The sequence below is a fragment of the Sebastes umbrosus genome, chromosome 3 (genome assembly GCF_015220745.1).
Source record: "Sebastes umbrosus isolate fSebUmb1 chromosome 3, fSebUmb1.pri, whole genome shotgun sequence".
NCBI lineage: Eukaryota > Metazoa > Chordata > Actinopteri > Perciformes > Sebastidae > Sebastes > Sebastes umbrosus.
The window spans coordinates 24964791-24982977 of NC_051271.1; the positions used below are offsets into that span (position 1 = coordinate 24964791).

At 38.9% G+C, this 18187-nt stretch overlaps 1 protein-coding gene across 3 annotated transcripts in view; it reads left to right on the top strand.

The window, feature by feature from the left end:
• tbck (TBC1 domain containing kinase) overlaps positions 1-18176 on the top strand; it is a 55692-nt gene extending 37516 nt beyond the window's left edge. For all 3 annotated transcript variants that reach the window (XM_037764478.1, XM_037764477.1, XM_037764476.1), the window contains exons 24-26: positions 4878-5041; positions 10231-10390; positions 17198-18176. In XM_037764478.1, coding sequence (XP_037620406.1) covers positions 4878-5041; positions 10231-10390; positions 17198-17308 — 435 coding nt within the window. In that variant the 3' untranslated portion in view covers positions 17309-18176. The remainder of the gene's footprint in view (positions 1-4877; positions 5042-10230; positions 10391-17197) is intronic.
• Positions 18177-18187: the final 11 nt, after the last annotated feature.

An 18187-nucleotide genomic window follows, 5' to 3' on the forward strand; every position in this document is an offset into this window, starting at 1 on the left:
CTAATCATAACATGGCAAACTCAAGCCCAACAGGCAACAACAGCTGTCAGTGTGTCAGTGTGCTGACTTGACTATGACTTGCCCCAAACTGCATGTGATTATCATAAAGTGGGCATGTCTGTAAACGGGACACTCGTGGGTACCCATAAACCCATTTTGATTCACATATCTTGAGGTCAGAGTTCAAGAGACCCTTAATGGCCATGCCAGACTTTCCTCGCCAAAGCTAGTATGACATGGTTGGTACCAATGGATCCATTAGGTTTTCTAACTTCATATGATGCCAGTATCTAAACTAGCTTTAAAACTGAACCTGCTACAATCTCAGAAAGATTGATTGCGTTAATGCGTTAAAGAAATTAGTGGCGTTAAAACGAACATTATCTTAGATTAATTAGCGTTAACTTTGACAGCCCTAGTATTTAACTTACCTACCATGTACCACGTCATTTTATCTATCACTCGAGCATGTTAATTGATCTCTCGGGTTTTACAGAGATTAATGACATTAAAACCTAGATGTACCTACATTGTTTTCTTTCAGATATCTTTGCAAATAGAGCTTACTCTACAGTGAAGTGTAGTCATGTTTTTTCAGCAACCTCCTGCTCACGGTTTGCTCAAATTTCCCTTTGTTTTCGAAGACAAGGGGCATCTGACCTCTAAAATCGTTTAGTTAGATATATGACGCAACAAAAAATCCTTCATTTTACTGTATCTTTAACATAATTTGAAATGTTTGAGCTGTATTAAGTAGTTGATTTGTTTGAAAACGTGTTGAGAGCTAGTTGGTAACTTTGAGAAAATACGATAAATGTTATTTTTTATATAACTGTCATTATATCCTGACAGTACTGCATGAGACAGATAATCTGTGGAAAAAAATCATGCTCCTCTGCCTCCTCCCAATGCTCCCAATGGCATTTGCAAGATTTCACAGCGCTGAAGGAAAACAACCAATCAGAGCCGAGGAGTCTCGAACGCAGCTGTTAATCACTGCTCATGAACTCCGATCAAACGGTCAAACTAGGCAGCGCTGATCAAATATGAATCAATATTCTGTTACTGTAATGCCTATTCCTCACCTCAAATGTTTTCAGAAACATCTTGTAGTGTACTGTTTAGCTGTAAAATGAGAACGTTTGCTCCGGCATGTGGGCGGTGCTTGCTTTTGGCTCGACTGTTTTCAACATGGCGGCCGGGACACAAACTTTCTCATTGATTCATATTTGATCAGCACTGCCTAGTTTGACCGTTTGATCGGAGTTCATGACTTTTGTGAGCTGTGATTGACAGCTGCCCAGAGACTGCTCAGCTCCACCTCGTCTCTGATTGGTTGTTTTTGTCAGGTGTAATCTTGCAAATGCCATTAGGTGCACTAGGGGGAGGCAGAGGAACATGATTTTCTTTTCACAGATTATTTCTCTGATGTACTACTCTCAGGGTATAGTGACCATTTTCTAAAATAACTTTTTATCATAGTTGCTCAAAGTTACCAACTGCAGCTTAATGTGCTGGTATTTATATGTTGGAGTGTGTTTTTAGATTTGGCTGTATGATTGTTACTGTGATATGTCATGGTGTTGCTGCATGTAAGTGTCTGGTGTGTTGTTCTGTATGTACCTGCCCAAGGACTGCAGGTGGAAATTTGGCATAAATCATCTCTTTGTGCACAGTCCTTGTTTAATAAATGAATAGTCCTCTGTTTAATAAAAACTGAGAGCACACCCCTCCACTTAAGTTCTCACATTGAAGGGCAAAGATGCACAAAATGTCAAAACTGATCAATCACTTTACGGTTGGTTTAATTTGCAAGCGTGTTTGCACAGGCAGGTTTCACTGAGCAGGTGTGTTCAGCCACACCTCGGTTCACTCTCAAATTGAACTTACTGTAATCCCATTTTTACTTTTGCCTTGCACAGTATTGTTTTCACTGATCCTAAACGAGTGGCCTGCAATTGGCTTTGAGCAAGTTACAAATGCTTCCCTGACTAACACTATCACCATGTCTTATTACGATTCCGTTTTTTTTTTTTTAAGGGCTATTTGAAACATGTCGTCACGACTCAACTCCGTGGTGATTGTTTGCTTGATTGGTTGCTGTAGTTTGTAGTAGTGTTGTGTTGTATTGCATCATATGCAGGTTTTCCTGCTGTGTTTTGTAGTGGAGGTGGGCTACCGCACATGAAATCAACCCACGTCCACCAACATTTTCAGAATATTAATGCATTTTTATTGACATAAAACATCACTTTTCAGTGAAAGAGAGAAATGGCACAATTTCCAACAGCAAATGTCATATATTTAATGCCTTCATCTACTAACTAAATTGGAGGCAAGATGCATCAGGACGTTGGTGGCTTATCCCCTCCACAATTTCCTGGTGGAAACCTTGATATTGTAACATGTTTCTAATATTAGAAATAGAAACACCTTTCAATAAAATGCTGTTCAATATTACACCAAAACAAAGAATCAAAACAGTACTGATTAAAAACAAAAACAACTTAAGTGATATAGGCTCAACAAAAACTGAACACTGTGTGCATGATAGTATTTATTGCATGGCTGGTGTTTCATCAAATAGGTACAGATGTTTCTATTTTTACATTTGCTTGTCGGTGGTTGTTAAACATCAGATTTGACTTTTTCTTTGGTCATGGCAGTAAGACATCATGAATATGTAGATCCTAGCTCTGCTTGTGCTCTCTCGTGTTGTCTAGAATAGCTATTGTCAAGCTCTTTATTGATAATTCAACAGGGCAAAATAATGGTATTTGTTGAAAACAATGCACCACTCCTCAAATCTCTCTCCTTTTCCCATTCTGACTGTGTGTTGATGCAGCAGAGTGAAGCTGCACCCTTTAGACATATCCATATAGAGAATTGACACAGAGATTTTGCTATAGTCACAGTTGAAATCAGATACCTAACAGAAATAATCAGGCTATGAATATTTATTAGAAGCAGAACACAAAAACCCAATTGTTTGAGAAAATGTGAAAGAGGAATGTAGCAGCTCTACATGTCTCTTGTCAGGTTTAAAAAAAAAACAACGTGTAACAATATTTTTATTTTAAAGGATAACTTCGGTATTTTTTAACCTGGACCCTATTTTCCCATGTTTTAGTGTCTAAGTGACTAATGGGGACAGCAATTTTTGAAATTGGTCCAGTATTGAGGGAGAGCGCTGTAACCAGCAACAGCAAAAACAAGTTGCCAGGGCTAATGCGCAGCGTCAATGTAATGTTACATTCATTACAGTGCTTGTTTTTGCCACTGACGGGCTCAGATTGTTATTAGAAGTGTCTGACATTATAGAAAGGACCCTACAGAGAAATCAAACATTTTCTTACCTTTCGCTTGATCCGGTCAGTTTGTTATTGTTTTCAAGTCCCGCTCAAGGAGAAGTCTCGTTTTGAAATCTAAATATTCGAATACTCTGGCTCAAATAAATACGGGCGGCCATCGAATTCCAAGACCTCGTCCACATTGACGAAATCATCTAAATATTCATTCATGACATTGAAATTCTTTTAGATAACACTAAGCTACCTTTTCTGTACTCCAACACAACAAAATCTGGCTGGCTGGCACTCCACCATGGCATTTCCACCATGAACGTATTCCACTATTCCACCATTGTCTTCCGGCAACACGTCACCTCGCCAGATTTCAGAACGAGACTTCTCCTTGAGCCAGACTCTTTCCATAATGTCAGACACTTATAATAACAATCGGTGTCTCTCATGGAAAAAACAAACACTTATACAGTAGTGGACATAAATGACGGTGCCAGCTTGCCCCAATAGGAATACATTGCAGCCTGTGAGCAACTGCCGTCTACAGCGTTCTCCCTCAGTACTGGACCAATTTCAGAAATTGTTGTCCCCATTAGTAAGTAAGACCCTAAAATGTGGGAAAATAAGGTCCAGATTGAAAAATACCAAAGTTACCCTTTAAGGTACTAACTCAGGTGGACAGTCCACAGAATTGTTACATTAAATCCTTCTCCAATAAAAAAAAACCAAAAAACTTTGAAATCCTGTCTGGACTCACAGATATCACTGACTTCTTCACTGTTGGGTGGACGGATTGCCCAGCTAGCCAATGAAGTTAGCTGCTTTTAAACTTTTTATTTCGTGGATGGTAGAGTTTTGGCTCTTAACCTACTCGACATGCAGTTGGCCCGTCTGTTCTGTAAATGGCTTTCACACAGTGTGCAGAAGTTCATAGATAATACTGTTAGTATTTCTCCCCTATTTGATTTGCATATCAGTGAATAGATGTACCAGACTGCTTAATGACCACTCATTATCACAGTACATTTGTTTGTTAGTTTTTTTAAAGGTACTTAGAAAAAAAACTGTCAGCATCCTCAGTTTTTTTTCACAATTTATGCTTAAAATGATTTCAGGGCATCTGGAAATCATAGAGGTATTACACTTGGTCACCAATGAAGAGACCAGGGTTCTGTCCCCTGCAGCCATGCCTCTGGCTCGGTGCTTTAATGAACCCATTTGGCAGCACACATGGAAACTGGCAAAGGACCAAGTTCTGGTCACTGCTGCTGGTCGTCTGTGGTGCTCTCTGAGCTGTAATACTGTTTTTATGGTAATACATAATGAAATTCTATACCTGAGTAAGTGGGACAAACTGTTTAAAAGGACGGGTCAAATATTTCATTAATACAGAAGAGATTTAGTTAACATAGAAGGCATTCAGGCCAACAATAATATTTAACCTGACACTATTCTTTCTGTCAATTTACGATGATTACTTATCCAAATTCCATTATTCAAATAATATTCAGAAAATCTACACTACTACACTTTTCTCCCTCGGCATCTAATCTCCTGTGACTTCCTTTCTTGTAGTCCCGGGAGCCTCTGGCGCTGTGTGACCTGAAAGCAGAAGTATCCCCGAGGGTCTCGGCCGAGGACTTAATCGACCTCTGTGAGCTGTCGTTGACCGGGCCCACCAAAAGGACCAAAGCCGGCAAGCCCAAAATCATTGCTGTCGACATCCGCACCGTAGAGGAGTATCCTTACCATTTCTGCAATGAAATTTACCTGTCAGTCCCTTATCCCTATAATGGTGGCGTTTTAACATTGAAATACATTGCACAGTTTCTCTCTGCAGAGGCACATCAGGAAATGTCCCACACAGACTGGAACTTGTTTGAACAACCTTGGAGTGTATCCCAGCAAAGCAAAAACAACAAATGTTCTGCCGACATAGTGTTTACATTCTTGGCAGATAAGGTTGTTTTGAGTTTACTTAAGCAAACCTGCTCCAACTTGAAGCTCTCTGTTACTTAAAGGGATAGTTCAGGTGAGTTGAAGTGGGGTTGTATGAGGTACTTATCCGTAGTCAGTGTATTACCTACAGTAGATGACGGTCAGTACGCCCCCTGTTTGGAGAAACAGACAGGAATACCAGCGCAGGAGCAAAGCAATGTACTGTCAGCACATCTTGAGGTCAGAGGTCAAGGGACCCCTTTGAAAATCGCCATGCCAGTTTTTCCTTGCCAAAATTTTGCCGAACTTTGGAACTTTGGATTCCTTACGTTTTAAGTAGTTTCATATGATATTTGTACCTTCACTTAGCTCTAAAACTGAACCTGCTACAGCCTCTGAAAGACGGTTGTCGGTCGCGATCCTGCAGGTCTCAGGGGGTTAAAAAAAACATATCCGTTTAAGTGCACGCTATATTTAGAATATTTTCTTACAGGGAACTGAACTGATAGTGAAACGTAATACTACTACTACTACTGTTAACTGTTTTTGTCAACGGAGCCTGCTGGCTTTGAAGAGAGCATAGATAAGTTTCACATTCAGTTTAGTTCCCCATCGGAAAGGGCTGTCTGACGGCAAGATAAAGCGGTGAAAGTATTCTAAATAAAGCGTACATATTGATATTCTTCAACCAAACAATTGTTTCCCATTAAAGAAGAATTAACTTGGGTAGGGGTCATTTGATTCTCACTCAGCTAAGTGTTGTTTTTAAAGTGGTGCTGACTCCTGATGCCACTGCTTTAAGGGCCATGTTATACTAGAAAAGAAGTGGTTCCTACGACGTGTTGTTGACTACATCAGAAATCAAAAGTGTTTATAGTTGTTTCCGTACGGCTACACTGGAAGACTGTGTGAAAAGTGAGCTGTCAGAGGGAGAGGAGGGAGATGCAATAACCGCCCACACTTTCAGACCGTCTCTCCTGGAAGACACTCATAGTGTTGCACTCGTTTGTACACATGAAAAGTGACAGACGAAGTTGTGTGTGACTGAAAAAAGAGAGCAAGAAGTTCAAACCTTGGCTCCGTTCTCATCTCGCGAAGTACTGTAAGTGTGAATGGCGGATGGTTGGGTTTCTGAAGCTATGGACCATCCGACAAGCACTTCTGAAGAAGTATACTGACAAAATTTACTTGGAGACATGACAGGAAAAAAGCCAACCCACCTGCTATCGTCAGACGATGATTTAACTTTTTATTAGTTTAAAATGATCTTGTAAACTAGCTACTTGTGAAACAATCCAGTCGTACACATCATCTCTCAACTCCAGTGTCGCATCTCAAGGACTGTAAACAATGAGCAGCACGCGGAAAAGGAAGTCTTTGCCCGGATACTAGACTGCTGGCTACACCAGAACCCCAGAAATATAGTCCCTTGCCCCCAGAGTCTTATCGTCGTCAAACTGATAGCCGATGGGTTCCGAGATTTAGTAGGTCAGAAGATAAAACACAAAAAAAACACAGATTTTGAAATACAGTTATTGTAACACGGTGTGCACACAGCCTCTCTGACAGCACTACACCTGGCTCAAATACAGACAGACTCCTCTGCTTTGAGATTTCTCTTTGATGAGCGTGTCTTTGTTCAGTCTCACAGCTGAATCAAACTGGTTCTTTTAATGTCAGAGTGCACGTCCTTAAGTGTATGCCAGGTCTCTGTACAAGGTGTGACTCTTGCACCACTGAATGTACAGAATGCACCCACTGAATGTACAGAATGCATGTTCTTTGTATCGTGTCTGTACCTGTTAGATATATAGATAGTAACTTTATTGATCCTGAGGGAAATTCAAGATTTCGGCAGGCCTGTGCCATGCTGGTCTGGCATCTGAAACTTTGTTTTCTTTTCATTGCTGTTAAGGATTAATGTTTCCTTTCACTCATGAATATTGGCACAAAGTTAAAGACGCACACAGAAACTAAATTTGCACCCAGTTGCATGTGTGCATGTAAAAAGCCTTTCTCTTTATCCCACAGTGCCTCTGATTTCGTGCTTATTTCTTGACCTGGTGCCAGTGCTTTGCAGAGTTTTGAAATTGAGCCACAGGCACAGAAAGATGCACGATTCCCATCTAAGGCAAGTAGGAGCAGATACAGGGTGGATGATCTACTTCAGTTATGTGCTGCCAGATTCTTTAACATTCAGTTAGGCCCATCATATCCACCCAGGCTACCCCACCACATCCTGCAGTCTGAGAGACGGGGGGGGCATAAAGCAGAGATTAGCCTGTGAACCAGAGCAAAATGCATTCTTCTGGCCTTTTGGCTACACCGAAGTTTCCTTTTTAAATGGTACATTTGTTTTGGTTTTCATGAGAGAAGTTTTTAGTCTGGTTATTGTTTTTTTATCACGACCCTTAATGTAGAATATAGTTCTGCTGTACAAAAGAAGCTCTTTTGTTAAAGGGGACATATCATGAAATTTCACTTTTTCAGTACTTGTACACATACATTTGGGTATCTGGAGTGCCTGCCAACCCACAAACGGTGAAATAAGACAATCCAGTCAGTTTGTTTGTGGGCTGCCTAAATAAGAAAACATGATTGAACAAGCCATTTAGATTTGTCTCCCCTTCCTACATGTCACATGAGGGCTCATTAGAATATATCTCACCCAACATCTGAGAATCTCCACCCACAGCTTGAGAACTACCTCTGCAAAGGTGCATCATGTATTTCTCGCAAGCCAATCAGAGCTTTTTCAGCAGGGGGTCTTAAAGAGACTAAAACGGAGCATTTCAGAAAGAAAATAAAGGTATATTCAGACAGTATGAGAAAAATCCATTTTTTTTTACATGAAAGCATGTAAACATGTTCTAGTAGAAACCAAAATACAAATTTGAACCTGAAACTGAGCAAGATATGTGACATTTAAGCTAATACCTGAGTATATCAAGTGAAGAGTTTCTATGCGACAGCTCACTGGGTGTTCAGTATGTGTGGGTATGTGTGGGTGAGTTTGCTCTCCAAAAGAAACCATGTATCTCCAGAAGTGGTAATTTAGATTCAGACAGTTGGAAGATTAAGTGTTTTGAGAGGATTCCTCTGCTTCTTAAACCTGCAATAGGCAGAATATTTTTTGCATCATTGGGCAAAAATATTATAATTCAAGTGTTCTGAGAGAAAACTAGACTTCTGGTTCTCCTCGTGGCTCTGTTTTCAGGCTTTAAAAAAAATCTAGACGGGAGATTTTGGCCAATCACAGGTCATTTCAGAGAGAGAGCGTTCCTATTGGCTGTTCATTCAACTGAGGCAGCTGTCAATCACTCGAGAACTCCAATCAAACGGTCAAACTAGGCAGCGCTGATCAAATATGAATCAATATTCTGTTACAGTAATGATTATTTATCACAAGTTTGCTTCAGCTGGTGGGCAGTCCTTTGTATTTCCTCAACTGATCTCAACATGGCTGCTGGGTCACAAACTTTCTCATTTTACAGCCAAACAGTACACTACAAGATGTTTACTGTTTTTTAATCACATTTGCTCCATTTCTATCCACTGCTGCTTTAAACTAAACAAACAATTAAAAAACACATTGGGTGAAAAGCTGAAAATAAGGCTGTTTTTCTTTGACTTTCTAGTTAACGTTTTGGAGATACATGGTTTTCACATGACAGTGACAATATGCATTGGTTGATGTGCATACACATGCATCAATGTAGGTCTCCCATACAAACTAATTCCCTATAAATCCCTTAGATTAAAAATGAAAATGTCTACTGCTTGCCACATTCAATTGCATCATTATCCATATTTTTCGTAGCTTTGCACCAAATTACAATATTGCATAAAGAAATTCATTTTGCTTTTGCAGATGGGCAGTTTTTATTTATTACAATAGTGGCCCAGAAAACACTGCCTGTACAAAATGCACAGGCCCAGATGGAGTGAGCCTCCCCCTTCAGATCAGTGGGATGGTAATTGTCTACGGGGGTTAAAGAGCCATTAATCAATAAGGATTAGTGGATAGAGAAAGGATTTTGAAATGGCAGTTCCTCTAGCCAAATTCCTACACTGGAGCCTCCTGACAGACAGAGGCTCCTCAGGCTAAATCTCAACGACAAAAGGGATTTGACCACTTTCACAGGATTTGGCAACCCTTGTTCACCTTTATTGTGATCTTAGCCAAAGCTCTGTTGTGGGTGTCTGCGGTCACAAAAAGTGGATTAAATTAAGACCTCTGTGGGGTTAATCAGGACAATCTAGTTTTGTCTGTACCAGGTGGTTATTCTCTGCTGTAAAAACAACTGGTTTGTAATTCCAAGGCTGAATGTACCACAATGGGATTTGTCAGTTTGTGGATTATACATAGCGTTATGTAACATACTGACTCTATACTGTATGTTCTTGTGGCAGCTGTTATGATTTAGTGAACATAGTCATTTGCCCGAGAAAGAAGCACCACTTGTCTTAGGTCATGTAGCAATAATGTCAATAGCTATGCTCTCAGAAATAGGACAATCGCCTTTTCTCAAGAGCTATTATTCCATTACATACCACTCTGGGGTTGTTCACTGTCCCTGTGCTGATACTGACTCTTTTTTTCCAGCAAATCCCTCACTAAGACCCAGTCTTTCTCTTTTCTTTTCTCCTGCTGACTCTCTTATTACATCTCCTTTATATACTGTATCTCTTATTATTCCTGCTCCTTCCCTTCCTTCAGTTAAGAGAGCTAGTTTTTCCCACACTGCTATCTTGAAGCTTGTCCTACATACTTTTTGTATTGGATGTGAGCCTGATAAGCAGTATAACAAGCTCTCTAATTAGGGCATCATTGAACTGACTTGATATTTTTTAATACTGTCTATTGTCTCCATGTTGCCTAAGGGTAGTACCGTTTCTCGTTATGAAGAAAAATAACTTCTTTTGGCCTAAGTCCCAGACAGGTGCTGCACCTGTTCAAAGCTGTGCTCCTTAACCCCACCACCTCCAGCTTCAGCAGAGGCCATATTTCTGGCAGCGTCAACATTCCCTTCAGCACAGCGTTCAGCCCCGACGGTGAGCTGGTGCAGTGTCCAGCAACAGGAATCCTCCAGAACTACAGAGGACGTGTCATCGTGATCTTTGGCCACGCCATGAAAAGTGCTGCTATGGTGAGAGAGCTGTCACACACACACACACACACACACACACAAACGTGTGTACAGCACTATTTATACACACTATTTAGACTCTTAACCCAGATAAACAGTATATTCCCACATTAGAGTGCTGCACAGATGACGTATTTTTGTAGGCGAACCAAATTAGCATCGCCCTGGGAACCTTGACAAAAGGCCAATGTGATTTTTCCATTGGGTTTTGGATTATTGCAGAAAATAAACTCTGTGGCAAACAAACATTTATGATTCTTACATGCTTTGTTCAGCAAGATAATCTTCACAAATGAACACCACCTTTATGATTTTTGAAGTGTGAATGCAATCGCCAGAAGTAAAAAGCTAACGTTAGGCTATAAACGAACTACACCACGGTCGCATGAGCGTGAGTATACACAATGAGGCTGTAAAGGCGGACGAGTCGGCGTGATGACCTTTTGTACTCTCATTTAGCCACTTGTTAGCAATCGCTTTTTAAAACATAAAAGCATAACATAACATATAAAAGCTTCCAAATTCACGAGTGGGCTATTTACTGACATATTTTATATCGTAGAACAAAACGTTAAAATCTCTTCAGCTTGTGTTAAACACAGATCTTATTTCAGGCATCTAACTAAAAACCCATTTAAAAAACCCAATGACTTCCAGACGAGGGAACCGGAAGTGCATAAACTAATTTCTAGATTTTAGGACCCATTCCTGCACCACTCTATGTATTACATATCCTACTATGGAGATACATACCACTTTATGTATTTTTATTTATTTATTTAACCAGATAAAACCAGTCGAGATAAATCTGTTTTTTTGTGGCGATCTGGCCAAGAAGGCAGCAAGTTACACGTTGGGTACACACCATACAATAAAATACAAAACAACGCATTACAAATGGTGCATAGTAAAACTAAGTAAAACTGGGTCTAGCCTGCAAGTCATTCCAAGACCAAGGGGCCATACTAAAATAGACTTGTTTTTCCAGTCTCGGTTCACACAGATGGCACCTTTAAGCCTAGACAATTATTGACCTATTAGCCTAGATTGGCCTTGTATATTCAATTACCAGTGCTGCATCCTCCGCATAGCAAGTGAAGACCAACCGACCAGATTGTACAATGTGCAGTGAAGAATCCTGTAGCCTGAGTTTGAAATATATATCAAAGCAGCATGAAAAAGTGGGTCGAGGAAAGCCTAAGTAGTGGGGACAAGCAAATCTCTAAATTGTATCACCATAGTCTAGCTGAGACAGGAAAAAGCCTGTAGCCAGACGTTTACATGAGGATGGAGAGAAACATAACTTATTGTGTAGTCAAAGTCAGGCTATTTCTGTTATGTTATTTTTTTGTAATATCGTAGGCAGACACAAGTTGGTACCATTATTGTTTGAAAGTGCATTAGAAATAGTGAGAGAGCAGTCGTTAATGCAGGTGTAGTGCAAATAAATAAGGGTAATCTTATACTTCCTGGTATTGTTAAAGTGCCCTGTGGCGCTTCTAAATCCCCAAACTCGCTCCCAGTTTACTGTTACATTTTTAGCCATGCAAGTGACAGTGCTTCAGGGATGGCAATGTCGGACCACCACTTTGGTTCGGACTGAAATGTCACAAAAACTATTTTATCATTAAATTTTGTATACGGGGTTTACATAGACTTTGGTACTTCCTTCACTTTTCCTGTAGCATTACCAGGAGGTTGACCTTTGTGGTTTTGAATGAAATATCTCATCAACTATTGGATGGATTGCCATGAATTTTTTTGTCCACTCATTCATGTCACCTTCAAGATGAATTTAATAACTTTTGTAATCCCTTAACTTTTCATCTAGCACCATCACCAAGTCAATAATTTAATTTGTCCCATACTTTGATTTTTGACCAAATACCTGGAAAAGTAATGGCATTCCCTTCGTTCAGCCTCAGCTGTACTTTGTGTTTAGTCTTATTAGCACTAAACACAAAGTTCAGCGTCAACATGCTAAACTCAGAGGTGAACATTTTAAACATTATACCTGCTAAATATCTGCATGTTGTCATTGTCATTGTGAGCATGTTAGTAGGCTGATTGGTAGGATAGGATTGAGCTCAAAGCACAGCCCCAAAGAGCCTCTAGCATGGCTGTAGACTCTTTGTCTTGTCTGAAAGGTGCTGTTTGGTGATCAGTGAAAAACACAAAATGTGTGGGACCATCGATTGGTTGATGGTTTCTTCCAAAGTTTGAACACCAAAGGTTTTGGTAGACATTGAATTCTGGCTGCTATCTACCCAAAACCAATGTGAGCGACTTGCTGCTGTGCAACACACCAAGCATTCTTGACTTAAAAATCAAAGGAAGATGGCTCTATATTCCTCTTTTCAGAGATTTTTCATGGAATGTGACGTCCCTTTAGGGTCCTAGATGGGGGTCATGTCAGGGCAGTGGAAGCAGACCTCCGGGTCATATTGCCTCCTTTAAAACCCCTCTGATCATGTGCTGGATCTCACTGGCTGACTCTAAGGTGATCTCCAGTATTATCATTCTGTCTTTTTCTATTCATAAATGACCTGGAAAAATACTCTGTCTGTTGACTATCCTTATTGAGGTCATAGGATGAGACAGGGATGGGCTCTAAGCCACTGACAGGAAACAACACAACAATGATACAGTTTGAGTGAGTGAAGTTGAAGGCCAAAGAGAATAGTAATGATTTACATAGAAGACTGGGTTCATGGTTTGATTGTCTTCTTCTCAGTAAATGATCTTTGGTCATGTTTATTTTTTATCACAAAAGACTGCGATACCAGGGATTTTTTGTAGTTAGTTTAAGGAGAGTATCAGTCAAAAACTGCACTTTAAAATCTTGTGTTCAGTTCAATTTGTTCAATAAAAATCTTTTAGAAATAAATTCCTTTTTTTTTTTTTTTTTAATTCAACAGGTAATTTTGTTGTATTTTAGCTAGAGATGCACTGATCCGAGTTTTTCAATCCCGATACCGATACCTGGGCTTTGGGTATCGGCCGATACCGACTACCGATCCGTTGCAGTGTTTAATCAATAAGCTGTTTGCCTCACCGTGGCTGGGATCATTCTTTTATGTGTAAGGCAACATCAGACTTCACTTAAACATTGCTTTCCTAACTTTGTATAACAAAACGTATCAAATAAATACTTAGATACAAATTAAGTGAATTGTTATTTACTGTATTATTAAAATAATAAATCGTACACCAGCAGTTTGGCAAAAGAAATCTTCAAAATTAACATGAATTACAATTCAAGTGTAAACCTTTTTATAGCTGCAACAAATTGGTCAATTAAAATTTAAATACCAGTACATAATGTATATAGTATATAAACATAGAATTGAATTTAATAACTCGACCCCATTGTCACCGATATCCGGTCCAGCTATTTGAGTCAGTATCGGCCCGATATCCGATCCAGTATCTGTATCTAAAAATCTAACTAATTTTAACAGTATACTGAAAGCAGCAGAATAGCAGAACTGTGTACACGTTAATATCTGTTTATTTATAGAAAATATTGTTATTGTGTTGTTCAACAGCGTTATCACATATTTTCCTCATATCGTGTAGCCCAGTCCCTAGTCTTGTTATACATAAAAGATTTAGCTAAGGCACTAATCCCCCATATCCAGATCGGTGTCTTGTCAAATCCACAGCAGCCTGGAGAAATCCCTGGAAGTCCTGAAGTAGCCATAAGTCTTTGTGCATTTGAAAGGTTAGGTTTTTATTATACAGTACAGTGAGTACAGTACAGTATAATAAAAACCTACTGCGTTTTTGCCTCTGTTCTTAAAGACACTAGGACCTTAGCCGAGGCTGAAGCTGTATTTTACATAAATCATTGTCTTTGACATTTCAGTGCACAAAAATAACTTTGCTCGCTTCAGCGTAACAGAACAGAGAACCATATTGATCATTATAAATTCTTCTTTTGTGCTTTCTTTGGAATAAATTAACCAAACTTAAATTAAAAAAAAACTCAGCAGGGACATTGCTTCGGGCAACATCCCAATTTAGAAAAGATGTCCTCCTTCTATATGTTGGAAAGTAAGAGAGGGAAATAAGTCGTTCTCCTTAATTGAAGAGACACGAGTCCTGAATTTTTTAGGGAGCAGCAGAAATATATCTGTTTCTAACCTGGTTAAAAATAACCATAACAGAGAGTAGTGGAAGAATTCATCTGCAGAGAAACTGGAGTGTAAATACAGCTGTTTCTGAACTGTTTATGGCTCATGTTATCAGAGCGTGGTCATAGCTCTACTATTTTGCACAGTAATCATCATGTGCTATAAGCTGAAGCATTAATCAGTGTTGTTACACAGGCATTAGTGTAATTATGTTTTAACATTATCATCATTTTGTATTAAGTATGATCATTGATCACCATCTTCATCATCACACAGGCAAGTATGATGACTATTCCCCCGCCACACACACACACATACACACACACACACACACACACACACCACCACCACCATGACCAACCCCACACTTGAAATTCCACATTTGAGTTTCAACCTCAGTAATTCATCAGACCTTTCAGTCGTGCTGGTCACGAAATTAAAGGTCGATAAAAGGACTCAATTGTGCTTAAATGCCATCCACATCTGTGTGCACCGCACCAGTGGCATTATCATTAGCTCTGGGGCAAAGCAATGAGTCTGCTCTCCATGTGCTCAGGCTTTACTGTACAACTTTAACATTTAAACCCTATTGGCATTCAGAGGTAAGCCTGATTCTTCACGCTCTGTTTTTATGTGGGCATTTCAGCTGATTGAATCTGAATTTTTTTAACTGTACTCATGAACCCCTCCGAGTGTGTGAGCAACAACCCAAGCAGACAAAAGTTTGGTTTTGTTACTTTATGGTAGACACATGAATGAAATTAACTGAATGAATCGGCCAGTTAATCAATACAGTTGTTCAGAAAGATTTGTTTTGCACATAAGTTGTTCACTCCTTATTTTACCTAATTTTCTTTATTTTCAATTTAAATTTTTCTACCAGAACCAAAGTAGTAGAGAGCATGGCTTTGTGAGCCTGTGAGCCTCCCAGCATTTTTTTTCATTTAAATCAAAACAAGCCGTCTTCTGAGCTGGACACATAACATTGGTCATTGAACATTGGCTGTGAGACCAGTGGTCAGGGACCGTCCACAAAGTGCATTGAATATTTTTCCCATTATAAATTCACCAAAATTATGCAAAAGCACATTTTTCCAAAATAAGCGTTGTAGTATAACCAGGAAGAGACCGTTGATGATGTGTAGAGTGATTTCGGTATCACTACACTGTATAATAGTGAAGATATTGAATATTTTTGTAGCAACTCTTTTTGGCGTTGCACTTTGTAGACGGTCCCTGACCACTCGTCAGGGGCAAGCGCTGCTTTTCACTTTCCCCACCCAGATTTATCCTTCCAGTCCGGGAGATTGAACCAGCAACCTTGCGGTCTCAAGCTCTAACCTTTAGGACAGCACTGCCACATTAGGCATTAATGTTGAATGCCTAGATATATCTGTAGACTGTGAGTACAGATAAACTACCAGGCAGAAGATAAGAGAATATGGCAAATTCAGTGAAGCCTTAATGGACAGAAAATACGAGTTGCTTTTTGCCCCTGACATGTAATTAAAGCTGTGCATCTCAGAGTAAACTCCTGATGATACATTGCATGACACAACTGAAGTTCATTCATCAATTCGTTAATTCCAGTTTTTGTAATAACTGCGGTGTATGATGAAATCTTGGAATCAGATACAGAGGTTTCATAATCAGATTCCCAACTCCTTACACAACTACAAAAAGTCTGTTCAATTTAAAACAATATCCCTGCAATATTTGGTACCTTATTTAGTATTTTTTTTTAGCTTACAGTATTATGTTTCAGTCAGATTTGTGTTGAGACAATGTCAGAGAGGTGTTGAATTAACTTTATGGTAATCTTTGAGTCTGCAGTTACTGCAGATATTGCATCACAGTACATTGTATTAGAAGGTGTGTCTACAGTAAGTACAGAGGGTTGTTTTATCAACAGTGAGTACACAAAAGCATGTGACAGAGAAAAGCCTAAGGCAGGTTCAGTTTAGACAAGTTCCTTTTCTTGTCTGCAAAATCATTTGTTGTCTCTTTAAATTTCACTTTACTTCCTCAAAGTCACAGTTTTTGTCTTGTGTCTTCTCCAACACTGACAAACCAGACACATAATGTAATATGTTACACATACATGTGTAACGTAACATACAGTGTTTCCTAATTGTTGAAGGGCTGTTTTTGTGTAAAGTAGGACTGGGCTATATTGAGAAATACAAATATCACAATAATTTTGACAAAATACTTCAATAATGATATCGTGACAATATTGTAGGGTTGACTATTGGTGCTTTCACAAAATATTTACACAATGAGATTTTTGATAACTTATCATCAGTAATGTGGATATAATGACTAAGTGGATAAAGGCAAATAATAGAACAGCTAGAACAGTGTGGTAAGTTCAGAAAATAACATCACTTTACTGTAATGCAGCCTTTGAAACCAGGAAAAGACATATCACGATATTACGATATATTGCCATATCACGATATTACGATATCCAAAAAGACGATATCGAGTATCATATCACAATATCGATATAATATTGATATATTGCCCAGCCTTAGTGTAAAGATGTTATTTCTCATGTCCGGTGAGTATTAACTCAAGAAAACCACATAATGATGTTGGAGTCGTGTGAGCTGATGGGTACTTATAAATATAACTGTTTTTCACTTCTTTTTTTAAAATGTCTTCACAGTTTGCAGCTCACCTGGTAAAGGTAAATTTCCAACGTGTTTGTACCCTGGATGGAGGGATCAACAAGCTGAAGCCCACTGGACTCCTGACTGTTCCCTCCCCTCAGATCTGACCCACATACCTCAGCTTCACACTCACAAAAGGGACGAGTAGAAAGACTGTATATTGCATTTTGAGCTGATATTGAAGCAACGAAACAAATTGACTTTTTTTTTTAACACATTCTAATTAAACTGTTGTGCAAAATGAAAAATTGCATTGAAATAATCCCCTGAATGATTGAATCAATTATTTTTTTTGGAACAACTGCTATGTGTTTTATTAGCTTTGCACTGATAAATTGAGCTGTCTATGACCATAAATATGATGATGTATGTCAGCCTGTCTGTTCTGAGCCAGTTGATCTAGGGAACTGTGTTATATACTCAGTGGACACTTTATTAGGTATACCTGTGCTTTCTAATACAATCCAATACAGCTGTATATTGCTCAGTTTTTTTTTTACACTGTGAGAAAGGTGATATATGTTATATGTTTTAGCATTGACTAGGCCATAGTTAGTGGTGGTGTTGTATCGGACTGCATTATATTCAGAGATGTAAAAGGGGAGCACTCCTCTCACTATAGTCCAGTACAACACCACCTTTAACTATGACCTCATTAATAAACATGTAATTGAGTAAACGCATTTCTGACAATGTCAACAAAAACTGAACATTATATACTTATATGACAAAGCTGTTGCATTGAATTGCATTAAATTGTACAGGTGTACCAAATAAAGTGGCCATTAAGTGTATGTTTGTGTTAGAAACAATAAAAATAACTCAGTGATTTGTGCATTTGGTGATTTCATAACTTTGCATTTACCTTGTCAATGAATTGTCTCTACTGCATATTGTGTCTTTGCCATACCATAAAAAAAATTGGTTATTATCATGTTACAGTTGTTTATAATAAAACTATCTAATGAATCTGGATAAACTGTGTA